Below are 16,069 nucleotides of genomic sequence, written 5' to 3'. Positions count from 1 at the left end.
ACACACACCCCTATATATACACATCTGTATTTACTTGGATAATCAAATGAAAAATATATATATATATATACACACACACACACACCCCCACCCACATACACACACACGTTTTCTCTCCTCCTTTTGTAACATAATTGGTAGCCTAATTATACTCATTGTTTTGCACTTTAAGCAGAAGTTTTCAAAGGCCTTTTGTGGGGACTAAGTGAGAGCTTTATTCTCAATTTAAAATTTGATAGTTTAAATATAAGAGAAAGCTGGCTAAAGACAAAACAGTGGGATAGATGGCTCTCTAAGGATTTTTCAATCTGTATGAATAATGTACAGCCACGCACCATGTGTCAGTCAACAGTGGACCATATATATGACATTGCTCGCTAAGATTATAATGGAGCATGTATAGAAACTTGATATATGGCACTTGATATTGGCATTGCAGATCAAGTAGGGGAAGTTATTGATATTCAGTAATGTTGCTGGGATATTTGGTTTTCCATGTGAAAATATACGTGTGTCATCTATGTTTGTGTAAGTACAATTGATGTTTGCACAATGATGAAATCACCTAACAACATGTTTCTCAGAATGTATTCATGTCATTAAATGACCTGTGATTGAAATTTTTTATCTGTAATTGCTGTCCCAAAATTAGAGTGAACTTTGTGATGGGTTTCCTTTAATGGCTTAGTAAGAACTGTTACTGAGATACTTTGGTTTTACATTTGTTTAACTGAGTATCAAATTCTGCTGCTGCTTATCTCACATGTCATATACAGTGTCTTTTTAAACAAGGGAATGTAACAGTTATTTTTCTTTTTGACTATTAAACGAAATAATCAGAGTTATAGCAGAGTAGAAGAGAATGTAGAACTTCTCAGCTTTTACTTTCTTAGTACTTATGAAAGTGCTAGGTTTCGTATTTTGTTGAGGTATGTGAGTGAAACAATAGAGAATGCAAATGCAAATACATTAAAATTTTTACCCAGTAAAACCTTGTTTGTAAACTCTAGAAAGATACTATGCTTTCTCCTGAGTAATTGTTGATATTTCAAGAAAATGATTATTATCTAAAATAGTTTTTTATTGCAGACCTAGTTTATTTTACAAGCATCTATCTCTGCAACCTTTTTTCTAGTTAAAAGAAAAATTTGAGGGTGGGTACAGTGGCTCACACCTGTAATTCCAGCACTTTGGGAGGCTGAGGTGGGCGGATCACTTGAGGTCAGGAGTTCAAGACCAGCCTGGCCAACATGGCAAAACTCCATCTCTACCAAAAATACAAAAAAAATTTACCAGGCTTGGTGGCACACACCTGTAGTCCCAGCTACTTGGAGGGGCTGAGGCACAGGAATCACTTGAACCTGAGAGGTGGAGGTTTCAGTGAGCTGAGATCCTGCAGTGCACTCCAGCCTGAATGATAGAGTGAGGCTCTGTTTCAAAAAAAAGAAAAACTTGTATAAATTTGGCCAATATGCACACATAAATACATACGTGTGTGTGTGTGTGTGTGTGTGTGTTTATAGCCATTGTTTTTATTACTTTTTAGGTGTTAATTCCAGTGAGACAGTGATGTTACTCTATACTTTAACCTGGCATAAGATTCTTCGTTTTTAGTGGGAGAATATGTGTGAACAGGCTCTGTCTCTATTACAAGTACATTACCTTAAAAAGAACCTTGTAAAAGAGATGTCTGCATAGAATCATAGCTTTTGTTACATTTGGCTTTGCTAGATTTTGTGGCCAATATCTCACAACTTTTTAAGAGATGTCCCTACTGTTTTTTGGTTTGTTTGTTTTGAGGCGGAGTTTTGCTCTTGTTGCTGAGGCTGGATTGCAGTGGTGCGATCTTACCTCATTGCAACCTCTGCCTCCTGGGTTCAAGCGATTCTCCTGCCTCAGCATCCCGAGTAGCTGGGATTACAGGCATGCGCCACCATGCCTGGCTAATTTTTTGTATTTTTAGTAGAGACAGGGTTTCTCCATGTTGCTCAGACTGGTTTCAAACTCCCAACCTCAGGTGATCTGACTGCCTTGGCCTCTCAAAGTGCTGGGATTACAGGCGTGAGCCACCATGCCTGGTGTCTCTACTGTTTTTTAGGTTAAAAACATTATCTTAGGGGCTAGGCACGGTGGCTCATGCTTGTAATCTTAGCACTCTGGGAGGCCGGAGCAGGAGGATTCCTTGAGGCCAGGAGTTTGAGACTGGCCTGGGCAACATAGCGAGACCCTGACTCTACCAAGAATTAAAAAAAAAATAAGCCAAATGTTATGAGCGCCTGTAGTCCTAGCTACTCAGGAGGTTGAGGTGAGAAAATCTCTTGAGCCAAGGAGTCCAAGGTTGTTGCAGTGAGACAGGTCACACCATTGCATTCCAGTCTGGGTGACAGAGGGAGACCCTGTCTCAAAAACAAAACATAAAAACAACGTTATCCTGGGAATGAATATAGAAGAGTTACACATATAGAAATAACCCATACTGAAGAAAACTAATCCATTTTGAACTTAAGAGGTTTATTTTCATTCAACCGAAAAGCAATTGCTGAATGAAGAGATTTATCTTTTACTTCTCGTATCTGCAGATTGGGTCTTGAGGCAAAGAAAGAAGAAAATCTTGCCGATTGGTATTCTCAGGTGAGTATGCATTCAGCTGATTTTTATATGTTAAGTCTCTCAAAGGCTGCTTTGTTTAAATTCTAAATTCTGGACACAAACTTAATAGTAATAATGTATAATTCTTTTAATAATATGTAATGTAGTCATTTAACATAAAACCGTTTTTCAACATGTTCACATAAAGTCTTGAATAGTACCACGAGACAGTGATTGATTTTTTTTGTTGTTGTTTTTGAGATGGAGTCTTATTCTCTCAGCCTAGGCTGCAATGCAGTGGCGCAATCTCAGCTCACTGCAATCTCTGCCTCCTGGGTTCAAGTGATTCTCCTACCTCAGCCTCCCAAGTGGCTGGGATTATAGGGGTACACCACCATGCCCTTCTGATTTTTGTATTTTTAGTAGAGAAAAGCTGTGACCAGCCTATTTTTTTTTTTTTAATGGTGAGGTAAAGGGATTAATTCAAAGCCACAAAGATACAGTCAGTAGCAGGGGCAGGATTGGAATTCAAGTTTTTTTGGGTTTTTTTGAGACAGTGTCAGTCTGTTGCCCAGGCTGGAGTGCAGTGGCACGATCTTGGCTCACTGCAACTTTCGCCAGGTTCAAGCAGTTCTTCTGCCTCAGCCTCCTGAATAGCTGGAACTACAGGTCACTGCCACCACGCCCAGCTAATTTTTGTATTTTTAGTAGAGGCAGGGTTTCACCATCTTGGTCAGGCTGGTTTCCAACTCCTGACCTCAGGCGATCCACCTGCCTTGGCCTCCCAAAGTGCTGAGATTACAGGCGTGAGCTACCGTGCCCAGCGGAATTCAACTTTTAATGAGAGTTTAGAACCCTGTTATATGTTGTTTCTCAGTATAGTCAGGTCTGTTTTACTTCCATTATGACCTTCCACATTAAGGAGATGTATCAACAGTGGAAGCCTCCAGATTTGAATTTTGGTTATCATACTCTTGCCACTTATACTAGAATTTTGATTCAAGGTAGGCTTTAAAGACTGTTTTTCTTTTAAAAAGGTCATCACAAAGTCAGAAATGATTGAATACCATGATGTAAGTGGCTGTTATATTCTTCGTCCTTGGGCTTATGCCATTTGGGAAGCCATCAAGGACTTTTTTGATGCCGAAATCAAGAAACTTGGTGTTGAAAACTGCTACTTCCCCATGTTTGTATCTCAAGGTGCATTAGAGAAAGAGAAGACTCATATTGCTGACTTTGCCCCAGAGGTAAGTGAGCTTGCTTTTTTATTTTTTGCAGTGTTCTCTGACAAACTCGAAAACATATTTTCAGCTTTTGAGTTTAACAACCAATTTTGAAAAATGGAAAGCCATTTTTGGTTAAAAAAAAAAAAAAAAAATTCTGTTTCTCCCTTTATAGCAAGTAATGATTTTGTTTGTCACATTAATTAACTGACTTGTAATATTTAGAAGGTCAGTAAATGTGTACCTTTCCTCACCGTAATAGCAACAACTATTTTAACTTGCCTAAATTGATATAACAAAAATTAAAACAAAGGAAAGTTGCCTGCCTTTGTACTGTTGCTCCAAAATGCTGTTGAAAAAACATGTATGAAAAATGATTTTTTCTTACTAGGTTGCTTGGGTTACAAGATCTGGCAAAACAGAGTTGGCAGAACCAATTGCCATTCGTCCTACTAGTGAAACAGGTGAGAATAGGCCATGTAGTGCAGGGCTGAAACATCAGAGGCAGCTTCTAGAGTTGAGTTTCGGCTTTTGCTTTGTGATAGATATAATCTCTGTTGACAATATAAAATTTCATGAGTGTTGATAAAGGTTGATTGTAAACTTGTCTAGAGTTTTTTTTAATTTTTCTTTTCTTTTCTTTCTTTTTTTTTTTTTTTTTTTTTTTTTTGAGACAGCATCTAACTCTGTCACCCAGGCTGGAGTGCAGTGACATGATCTCAGCTCACTTTGCCTCCTAGGTTCAAGTAATTCTCCTGTCTCAGCCTCCTAAGTAGCTGGGATCATAGGTGTACACCACCACCCTCGGCTAATTTTTGTATTTTTTTAGTAGAGATGGGGTTTCATCATGTTGGCCAGGCTGGTCTCAAACTCCTGATCTCAAGTGATCTGTCCACCTTGCCTCCCAAAGTGCTGGGATTATAGGCATGAGCCACTGTGACTGGCCAACTTGTCTAGAGTTTTATTCTCTTCATCATTAAATTATTGGATTTTTAATTTAAATGCTCATTTTTATGCTGTAAATTTTTAGAACTTTTCAAGGAATTTTATTCTTAGAATAATTTTTATTGGAATTAATTATAATATTACAAATACAGATGCTTTGTGCCATAATTATTTTCAAATTTTAATAATACACTTAGATTTTCATTCATGTAGGGTTTTCATAGGTTGCTAAATACTTTACATCATCTTTTGTTATTCTCACAACAGTGTTGTGAGGAAGGTAGAGGCAGTTACTGTGATTTCCATTTTGCAGGTAAAGAAAAGTCTGAAAGATTAAATGATTTTTCTGAAATTACATATGGTAAATGGAATTGCCATCGGAAAATTTGAGGTTTTGGGTTTTATAATGTCTTTCAAAGTGATCATTTATCTGTAGAGTTCAGGATTGTTTGTTGTTCTTTGATATTTCTAGTGATACTTTTGTATAATACATGATTAATATTCTGATATCAGTTTTCTGAGACTGTTTGGCAAAGTTTCGTTTGTTTGGTTTTACTAATTATAGATCATGAGCAGGCTCTTCTAAGACAGGCATCTTCACTTTGCATTTCATAGCAAGAGCTTTCATACTCTGAATAGATGCATCAGATAGATGTAAATTAATTCTGCTTCTCATAACTACTGGATTCAGCAAATTGTTTAACTTCTGTAAACTCAGCTTCCACATCTTTAAAACTGAGATTATGATACCTACTTATGGGTTGAATATGAGAATTGAACAGGTTAATGAATGGAAAGAACTTAACATAGAATATGACCTTTATTAGTGTTTTTAAAAACAAAATGTAAAAACTGTCAAAGTACATTGTGTTACGTGAAGAATGTAAAATCTTATGTGAAGAATGTAAAATATGATTAAGTTTAGATTGATATCATTGAGTAATACACTTTATGAAATAGATAATACTATTCACTTATAAGCACTGGAAATATGTTTATACAAACATACGTTTTATTTTTCAAATGTATTTGTTACATTTTAATTCCTATTATCTTGCTGGTTTAGCTCTTACCAGCCTTGAAGGAGTAGTAAAGCCGTAAATGACTGTCTATTTTCCCATGTCTTTCAGTAATGTATCCTGCATATGCAAAATGGGTGCAGTCACACAGAGACCTGCCCATCAGGCTCAATCAGTGGTGCAATGTGGTGGTAGGTGTATACTCCCTCTTATATTCTTTAATTATTATTCGCCTCCTTTTTTTTTTTTTTTTTTAAGCATATTTTGTTTTTATTTTCAACAGATTAGGAGTATGGAAGTATTTTTGAAGTGTTTAAGATCAGTTGTGATTTTTGATTACCATATAAAATGGTAAAAAAAAATTGGAAAATGGCTGGGTATGGTGGCTTACACTTACAATCCCAGCGCTTTGGGAGGTCAAGTGGACAGATCATTTGAGCCCAGGATTTCGAGACCAGCCTGGGCAACATGGCAAAAAACACATCTCTACTAAAAATAAAAGAATTAGACAGGTGTGGTGGCATGCACCTGTAGTCCAGCTACTTGGGAGGCTAAGGTAGGAGGATCATTTGAGCCTGGAAGGCAGAGGGTTTCAGTGAGCCATGATTGCGCCACCCACACTCCAGCCTGGGTGACAGAGCAAGACCCTGTCTCCAAAAAAAATTGGAAGGCTCTCTGTAATGACCAAATTGTTTTCTTACCTTTTCCAGCGTTGGGAGTTCAAGCATCCTCAGCCTTTCCTACGTACTCGTGAATTTCTTTGGCAGGAAGGGCACAGTGCTTTTGCTACCATTGAAGAGGCAGCAGAAGAGGTATAAAGTTATTTTCCATATAAACTATGTTCCATTTCTTTGTTCAGGATCTGCTATTTTGTTATTTAAAAATATGTGTAACACCTGTTAAAAGCCAAATCAAATTAATTTAAAGCAGTTACGTGGATTTAGGTAACTGCTTACTGGAATGTTATTAATAAGGAATATATGCTCTTTTAAATTTTCAGGTGAAAATACTTCTGGGCTTTAATTTGTAGAAAATTATTTTTCAGGAAATTTTCCTTTTGATACTACATATCTTTCGTAACATTTATTTTCTTATATTCTAATCATATACATTTTTTAAAGTTATTTGACTTGTTTTTACATTGCTTCGTTGAATATCTTTCTTAATAAATTCACACTGGCTGCTTTAACCTTTTCATAAAAAGAGGTTTTTATTGTTTGAATTGCTTTTCCCACACAATTATTCTCAAGTAGTGTGGTTTTATATATCTTAGTGAATAAATATACCCTAAATTTAAATACATTTACATTTAAAATGTTACAGGTCTTGCAGATACTTGACTTATATGCTCAAATATATGAAGAACTCCTGGCAATTCCTGTTGTAAAAGGAAGAAAGACAGAAAAGGAAAAATTTGCAGGAGGAGACTATACAACTACAGTAGAAGCATTTATATCTGCTAGTGGAAGAGCTATCCAGGTATCAAACTGCCACATAGGATTCATAGGGCACTATAAGCAGTCCATGGACAGATCCAGTAATTTATTCTGTCATCAAAGAAGTAGACTCTTTTAAAAAATAAGTATTTCATGTACTTTCGTACAATAATTTAAAGCAAATCCATCCCATTCCTCTGTCTCTGTGGTCCGTTAAGTCATGGTATGTATCCTGAATTACTAAAATATGAATTCCTTTTTAACTGTTGTAGGTAAAATTACTGCTATAAAAGTGGCTGCCCAGAGCAAGACACTTTTGTATTAATAGTATTTTTTTTTGACTAATCTGAATCTCTTGTTATAGTAAGTATGCTAATATTTAAAAACCTCATTTAAGGTAAAAAAGCGGAGAAAACAGAAGTCTAGTGCCATTTTAAAGCATGTGATCTTATAGTAATCATGTTCAAGGGGAAAATGGGTTATTAAAATTAAAGCTTATATTTCTCTCTCTGTTTTAGGGAGGAACGTCACATCATTTAGGGCAGAATTTTTCCAAAATGTTTGAAATCATGTTTGAAGATCCAAAGATGCCAGGAGAGAAACAATTTGCCTATCAAAACTCCTGGGGCCTGACGACTCGAACTATTGGTGTTATGACCATGATTCATGGGGACAATATGGGTTTAGTATTGCCACCCCGTGTAGCATGTGTTCAGGTAAGGAAAATATTTCTGTTTTTCATTCATTTTATAAAATACAACCCATTATTTTACTAAAGGAAATTTGAAAGGATGATTTTCTCAATGTCATTCAGGCAGATATCTCTGATAATAGAAACATAGAATGCAGTCTAGACCCTAGTTTGTGTAACTGTGTGTATCATTTACATTATTTATTGTTTCTTACTCTTTTAATTTTAAGCTACTTATATAAACATTTTTAGAAGTCATTTTTAAAAAACTATAATAGGTTAAATGAGCTGGGCATGAAGGCTCACACCTGTAATCCCAGCACTATGGGAGGCCAAGGCAGGGCAGATTGCTTGAGCCCAGGAGTTTGATACTAGCCTGGGCAACATGGCAAAACCCAGTCTACAAACAATTAGCCAGGTGTGGTGGCATGCACTGATAGTCCCAGCTACTAGGGAGGCTGAAAAAAATGTAAATATATATATGTACATGAAATATAGTAGGTCAGATGAAAATACGTTTAGCATGAATAAGTGATTTGCAGGTAATTAGTAGACATGTATAGATTAGAAATCACACAAGCCAATTTGTGTTAAGAATATAGTCACTAGTAGGTTTTGACTTCTGAGAGCTCATTACTTCTATATGCTCTTTCTTTGTTTAATTTTGGGACATTGTGCTGGATTCTAGGTGGTGGTTATTCCTTGTGGCATTACCAATGCACTTTCTGAAGAAGACAAAGAAGCGCTGATGGCAAAATGCAATGATTATCGAAGGCGGTTACTCAGTGTTAACATCCGAGTCAGAGCTGATTTACGAGATAACTATTCTCCAGGTTGGAAATTCAATCACTGGGAGCTCAAGGTAAATTTCTCAGTTGTATCTGTTACCCTCACACCTGCAATTTGAGTTTAGATTTTCCTCTGCATATGTTTTTATAAAACTTAAGGCTTTTCATTACTTTCCTCTATTTTGATAGTTGTGAGTTTTTTTTCTTCTTCACTTAAAACTGTTGAGCACTGACACAGTTCATAGCTTTGTAATGGTGATACCTAAATTTAAAGTAGTTTTTATGGAAGCTATTTTTATTATGTTAGATTAAAAATGGTCTTGAAGCCCTTGTTTATGATTAACAAACATCATGTGGCTGGTATACTAAAATGTTTATGCCAGGAATTCATATAATAAGTTATTTATATAGTATGACCACCAGAATAATGGTGCATGGACATCTCTTAGCTGTCTTTATAGCTAATAGTGAAACATCTAAGGTTAATTTTTTTTTTTTTTTTTTTTTTTTTTTTTATAAAGACGGGGTTTCACCGCGTTGGTCAGGCTGGTCTTGAACTCCCAACCTCAGGTGATCCGCCTGCCTTGGCCTCCAAAGTGCTGGGATTACAGGCGTGAGCCACCGCGCCCGGCCATCTGAGGTTAATTTTATACTTGAGTTTTCACACCACGTTGTTTCATACCAGTTGGTTGATTTTTTATTTTGTGTATATAAAGCTAGTCTAAATTCTGCTTTATTGTTTGTAATGTAACTTTCATTTATTGCACATTGTCATTAATAGATTATCTGTGCCTTTAAGTCCGTTTTATAAACTTCTGGGATTTAACATTTTTTCTTATGCTGAAAGAGGCAATCTTACTAGATCTAGAAATTAGGGATTGAGACTATATAAACTCATATTATAGACGATGGGATGAGAGAATGTATTGAGATTGCAGCTGCAAGCTTTCAAATTATGGAAGCTCAGCAATATTGGAGTTATTAAGGATTTATATGTCTGGGATTCCCACAGTTGCTTATCATCTTATTTGTTTCAAATGGCCCCTGAGGTAAGTCCCTTGCGCTGAGGAATAGTGACTATATTTTAATAATACTTCCGTTTTATGTAATAAAACTGCTTCTTTACATGTTCTCCTAAACATGAATTTTTTTTCCATGTCATTTCCTTTTTAATTGCATTCTTTTTTGCTTACTTATAAATTGCTATTGTGTGATGCCAATAGCAGTTTCTCTAAACTAATTTCTTTTTTTTTTTTTTTTTTTTTTTTTTTGAGACGGAGTTTCGCTCTTGTTACCCAGGCTGGAGTGCAATGGCGCGATCTCGGCTCACCGCAACCTCCGCCTCCTGGGTTCAGGCAATTCTTCTGCCTCAGCCTCCTGAGTAGCTGGGATTACAGGCACGCACCACCATGCCCAGCTAATTTTTTGTATTTTTAGTAGAGACGGGGTTTCACCATGTTGACCAGGATGGTCTCGATCTCTTGACCTCGTGATCCACCCGCCTCGGCCTCCCAAAGTGCTGGGATTACAGGCTTGAGCCACCGCGCCCGGCCATCTCTAAACTAATTTCTATTTAACTTAGGGTACAAAATGTTAAGGGAGAAATTTATTGCTGGCTACTAGCACGATTAAAAGGAAAAAAATTATCCACACTCATTCCTGAATTCCTCTTTGTACCCCTTCCTTTTTTATTCATTTCCCATCCTTAGACTGACTTGGCTTTGTCTTTGTCACTCCTCTTTTAGTGCCCTGGTGAGCCTAGACTACGTTGGGGAGGTATTCTTAGTATGAGTTGGGTCTGCCACAGCTTCCTTGTCTGTATTTCTCAGGAAGGAAAATAAAGCACCTACGTTCTAAACTTGATGCCTCAAGTTAAAGAACACTGAGAAAGAGAGTTCACTGTCTAGTGGAAGATGTTAGTTATACTTTTTGATGCCACTTTAGTTCCATTTAGTCAAAGAGTCTAAGAAAAAATATTTTAGGAGATCTGGATTTATAGTTATTTGACAGTGACTGACTAAAGTATGTGAGTGATGTATACATGTATTTTGAAACTTACTCCGATTAATAAATGAGGTATAATATGGTTTGGTTGTGAGGCCAGAACCCAGCAACTCCTATAATTCTGCTTTAGTACCCCTTCCTATACGGTGTTTTGAAAATATAAAGGGGAAAATAATCTGAGTGAATTAACTACTTTTCTTTTTACTATGTGGAAGGATTAAATTTTGTGTTGCTGTTGAAACAAAACACAAATCCTTTACAGTTAAATTTGTAACTAGTTTTAGAAAAAAACTATCAACAAAATATTTGCCTATTTTCCATGATTTGGCTTCAGATTACCTTTCTAGCTTTCACTTTTCATTATCCCCTTTCATATGCCCTTTTCTCTCTTCTTCACAAACAGCCTGTTTTTCCCACCTCTGTGTCTTTGCCTGTAGTATTTCTTCTACCTGGGTTGTAAAATTTTTTATCATGTAACAGTCACAGACTTACAATAAAGCAGGTTCTGTACAAATAATTAATTTTTCCTGCTTGAATCAGTTGAAAATAAGATACTAACCTGATGCTCCATCACCCTACAAACATATTCTCCTACATAATCACAGCACAACCAACATAGTACAACCAGCGTATTCTCCTGCATAATACAAGTTCTGTATAGTAATGTTCATACACTGCTATAGTCTAATTCTAGGCCCCCATTCAGCTTTCAAAGCTGCCTGACTAGTGTTCCTTTATAGCGGAAGGACCTAGTTCAGAATTATGTGTTGTATGTAGTTATTATATAATATCTTCAGTCTCTTTTAGTCTGTAATCATTTCTCAGATTTTCTTTATCATGATCTTGACACAACACATTTCTTATTAGCCTTTCTATTAACTAATTTATATTTTTATGGATCCATGGTTTCCATTATTATGCACTGGGTTATAGAATCTGTTACTAACATTATTTGTTTTGATGCTTAAAGTGTCTCCGGCTTGACCAATAGGATCCCTTAAAGCTGGGTTTTGTGTCCTTTTGGCATTCTCCATCTTTCTTTAGGTAGTTCCTTCCTTCTTGGCACAAGATGTTGTAGGCTTATCTTGTACTTTCTCTACCCTGGCCCAGGAATTACCTATGTCTCTAAGAAGTTCTGGTTCTTTTTAGTGGAGAATGGTGTTTAGTGCAGGGTACGCTCATTGCTTTTGAGCTATCACTTCTCCCAGGCCTTCTCAGCAGATGGCGCTACTGAATATGTGTATATATGTAGATATCCGTACACACATACAGATACATGTACACTTTTACCACCTTGCTTCTATATCTATTTATATATGTTGAAAACCAAGAGTTTATAGCTATACTTTGAATTCCAATAAAAAACCATGATGGACCAAGTGCGGTGGCTCGTACTTATAGTCGCAGCACCTTGGGAAGCAGAGGCAAGTGGATCACCTGAGGTCACGCGTTGGCCACCAGCCTATCCAACATGGCGAAACTACGTCTCTCCTAAAAATACAAAAATCAGCTGTGCATGGTATTGGGCGCCTGTAGTCGCAGTTACTCAGGAGGGTGAGGCAGAAGAATCACTTGAACCCGGTGGGGGCGGAGGTTGCAGTGAGCCCAGATTGCACCATTGCACTCCTGCCTGGGCGACAAGAGTGAAACTGTCTCAAGGAGAAAACAAAAAAACAACACCACACACCACAGGATGCGTTCTAGTTTTTTCCCCATTTTGTGCTTGTAATTCCCTTTTCTGACAATGAAAAACCTAGCTCTAATTATCCTTGGTACATGAATTTATTTGATTAGTCACCCTGTATGCCACCAGTCTCTCATTGCCATTGTCACCCGTTCCCCTGTGTGAATGAGCTCCTTATCTGTCATGGGCTCTGTCACTCTATGCAAGGCTGTCATGCTGGATGTCCTCTCGCCTGACGCAGTCTCAGACACCCTACTGCAGGCTACCAATGGCCCTCTCCTTTTTCAGTGTGGAATCCAGTCTTATTGCATTTCACTGTCATGTGCTTTTAGTGTTCTTCAATCAGAAGTAGTTTGTCAGACTTCCATTGTCACTTATGACATAGGCATTTTTGTAACTATAGGTCAGTTATTTTATAGAATGTTCTTTAATTCTGATGAATAATTTACTTATTAATTTTTACCTTCTCCAGTAACTTTTCTTCTCTCTTGCAGCTGAGGAATAGTCTCTCACCGCTGACTTTCTGTATTAATTTTTATTGTTTGTATTTGTGCCTTACTGTACAAAGTATGAAGCTTCTTGAGGACAAGATGTATTTCTTACTCATCTTTAAAATCTCATTGCACTTAGCACTGTATCTTACAAATGCATGTAATACATCCAGTATAATACATTGAATGAATAAATGAAAATAATAAAATAATGTAATACTTAGCATACAACATTTTGTTCCATAATGTTTTTTTCTTTTTCATCTCATTTTATAAAATAAGTCTTCTCTAGGGGTAAATAAGGACTTCTAGATTAATATCTGAAATTTTTCCTATGGTATTTTTGGGTATACCACCCAACATCTAAATTGTATATAGAAGCACTTAACTTATGAAAATCTCAAGTTAATTTTAAAGGATTATTTTTTCAAAAAAATTATTTAAAACCAACTGTTTATCAGATATGGTTCTGGGCCCTAAAAATGAGGTGTTTCCCTCAACCTTAAGGATTTTAATCCCCTTATGGGATATACATTCACAAGGATTGAACATTCACAAATCTTAAACTTGCAGTCAGTCCTTAAGTTGCTTTGGAAGAACTAAAGAGCATAGGGAAGTGGTTCTTAAACTGTAGTCCTAGGACCAGCAGTGTCTGCATCACTTGGAAACTTGTTAGAAATTCAAACTCTTGGCCAGGTATTATGGCTCACACCTGTGATCCCGGCACTTTGGGAGGCGGAGGCAGGCAAATCAATTGAGTCCATGAGTTCGGCACCAGCCTGGTCAACATGGCAAAACCCAGTGTCTACTAAAAATACAAAAATTAGTCAGGTGTGGTGGTGGGTGCCTGTAATCCCAGCTACTTGGGAGGCTGAGGCATGAGAATCAATTGATCCTTGGAGGCAGACGTTGCAGTGAGCCAAGATCATGCCACTGCACTGCAGTCTGGTCAACAGGGGAGACTCTGTCTTCAAAAACAAACAAACAAATTCTCAGGTCCCATCCGCAACCTACTATAATAAAAAACTCTGGAGGTGGGACCCTGAAATCTGCCTTCACAATCCTTCCAGGTGATCATAATGCATGCTAAATATAGAGTATCCAGAATGAGGGCTTTGCAACCAGAGAACACCACTGTATCAGAAATGAGTCAAACTGTGTCATGGTACTGATCCCCTCAGTGGCTTGTGGTAGATTTAGTCTCAAAAAGCCTTTGTGTAACCCTATTACCATGCAAATACATTTTCTGGATGCTATTTTGTGAGAAAAGTTGGAAATGCTGACCTAGAAACTATTCTCTGTCTTTCTCCATAAAGAACTTCCTTTCTTTAGAACCACTAAGGCAGTAGTAGATTTTTTTCTTTAGGTTTATGCCTTTTTACTGGAATAGGTTTCTATAGTATCTCAGCAGCATTTCCTTGTTTTTTTTTTTTTTTCCCTTGTTTTTCTATGCCTTTATTTTCTTATATTTTTTAATATAATTTACTGTAGATAAAGCCATGAATTACATCTGTATATTCAACTAGAGACATTCATATATCATTTAACTGCCTTTTTTGTCTTATAGGGAGTTCCCATTAGACTTGAAGTTGGGCCACGTGATATGAAGAACTGTCAGTTTGTAGCTGTCAGACGAGATACTGGAGAAAAGCTGACAGTTGCTGAAAATGAGGCAGAGACTAAACTTCAAGCTATTTTGGAAGACATCCATGTCACCCTTTTCACAAGGTAGTTGCTCAAAATTGCTTATGTCTCTCTCCAAATCTTCTACCACCTTTATACCAAGGAATATTTGGGGTTGCCCCAATTGGAAGCAATTGTTCCCTCCCTCTGAGCCCTCGTGCTGCTTAATTCACAGCACGAATTAAGCAGCATGAGGTTTTTTACTTGTATTATGGTTTTTTTTTCTAAGTGCCATCTGCTTACTACTAGCTTTGCAACAATGAAATTTCTGTCCCCTGGATTAATTTGTGTTAATTTTAGATCTATGTTTATTTATTTTTATTTTTTTAATTTTATAAAAAATGAAAAAATTCTAAATAAATAGATCGCTGCATATAGATCTAGGTTTTTATGAGATATAAATATGAAAGTTTAAGGCATTGACTATCATCTGCTGGGTACACATTGGCAGCACCTGGGAAGCTTTAGTAAATACCAGTGCCTTTTTAGAGATACTAATTTGTCTGGAGAGGGCCTGGCAACTATACTGTTAAAAGCTTCCCCAGGGGATTATAATATAGCCAAGGCTGAGAACCTCCTGATTGTGGTTGGGCATGAGGAATAGAGGAAAGCCTTAGGGCTGCCCTCACCGATGGAGAGTCTTTTAGAATCACAGATCTCAAGGCAGAGGCACCATATTAGTGACTTAGAGGCACTTGTTTTCTTTCAAATAACACTCCCATAGGTGATGTGTTAATGCCAGAAAAAGAATGTTGATCATTAGAGATTTAACAGCAGTAACAAAAGTTATGATAACCTGTTATGTGTATAGCAAATTTCCCATGCATTTAAGGCTCACAGTAGTGCAATGATAAGATAACTGTGATATACTAATGGTCACTGTGAGTGACAGACTTGAGGTTCAAATTGAGTCCTTCTGTCTGCCAGGTTATTATGTTTTCATTAATTATGTGTTTTATAAAACTTTGTCATTATTTGTGAGAACAATTATGTATTCTTTTCTAATTTGTTTGGTAGGGCTTCTGAAGACCTTAAGACTCATATGGCTGTGGCTAATACAATGGAAGACTTTCAGAAGATACTAGATTCTGGAAAGGTCAGAGACTTTCAAAAAGTTTTTAGTATAAAAATATTTCAGTAAATTGTATTTTAAGGCTCATTGCATTTATACATGATATTAATCCCTTTTTAAGTCAATCGCATAAAAAGATAGTACATTACTCAACATTTTTTATATATATAAATATATAGTCTCATATATAGTCTTTGTTTTATATTTAAATATATGTTTTATATATAAGTATATTGTGTGTGTGTGTGTGTGTGTGTGTGTGTGTGTGTGTAGAGAGAGGGAGAGAGTGAGTGAGTGTGTGTATTTGTTTTTTACTGATTTCCCCAAAGCATTACAACATTATACCATTTTGGGGTAATACTTTGAACTGGTTATGTGAATTTTTTTCCCATGTTTGATATGGTACTTTCTAAAGAACATTGATTCTGTATGCCTCCTAATTTC

At 36.7% G+C, this 16,069-nt stretch overlaps 1 protein-coding gene across 3 annotated transcripts in view; it reads left to right on the top strand.

The window, feature by feature from the left end:
- Nucleotides 1-16,069, top strand: part of EPRS1 (glutamyl-prolyl-tRNA synthetase 1) — a 78,288-nt gene that overhangs the window by 56,228 nt on the left and 5,991 nt on the right. For all 3 annotated transcript variants that reach the window (XM_032289270.1, XM_032289269.1, XM_032289271.1), the window contains 10 exons: nucleotides 2,580-2,631; nucleotides 3,627-3,836; nucleotides 4,204-4,276; nucleotides 5,888-5,967; nucleotides 6,487-6,588; nucleotides 7,100-7,255; nucleotides 7,731-7,928; nucleotides 8,592-8,765; nucleotides 14,438-14,598; nucleotides 15,571-15,649. In XM_032289270.1, the coding sequence (XP_032145161.1) occupies nucleotides 2,580-2,631; nucleotides 3,627-3,836; nucleotides 4,204-4,276; nucleotides 5,888-5,967; nucleotides 6,487-6,588; nucleotides 7,100-7,255; nucleotides 7,731-7,928; nucleotides 8,592-8,765; nucleotides 14,438-14,598; nucleotides 15,571-15,649 (1,285 nt within the window). The remainder of the gene's footprint in view (nucleotides 1-2,579; nucleotides 2,632-3,626; nucleotides 3,837-4,203; nucleotides 4,277-5,887; nucleotides 5,968-6,486; nucleotides 6,589-7,099; nucleotides 7,256-7,730; nucleotides 7,929-8,591; nucleotides 8,766-14,437; nucleotides 14,599-15,570; nucleotides 15,650-16,069) is intronic.

Source organism: Sapajus apella, unplaced genomic scaffold (genome assembly GCF_009761245.1).
Source record: "Sapajus apella isolate SASKATOON/1434 unplaced genomic scaffold, GSC_monkey_1.0 scaffold22, whole genome shotgun sequence".
NCBI lineage: Eukaryota > Metazoa > Chordata > Mammalia > Primates > Cebidae > Sapajus > Sapajus apella.
Note: the sequence above shows the minus strand (reverse complement) of the source record. Positions and strands in the feature narration are given on the sequence as shown.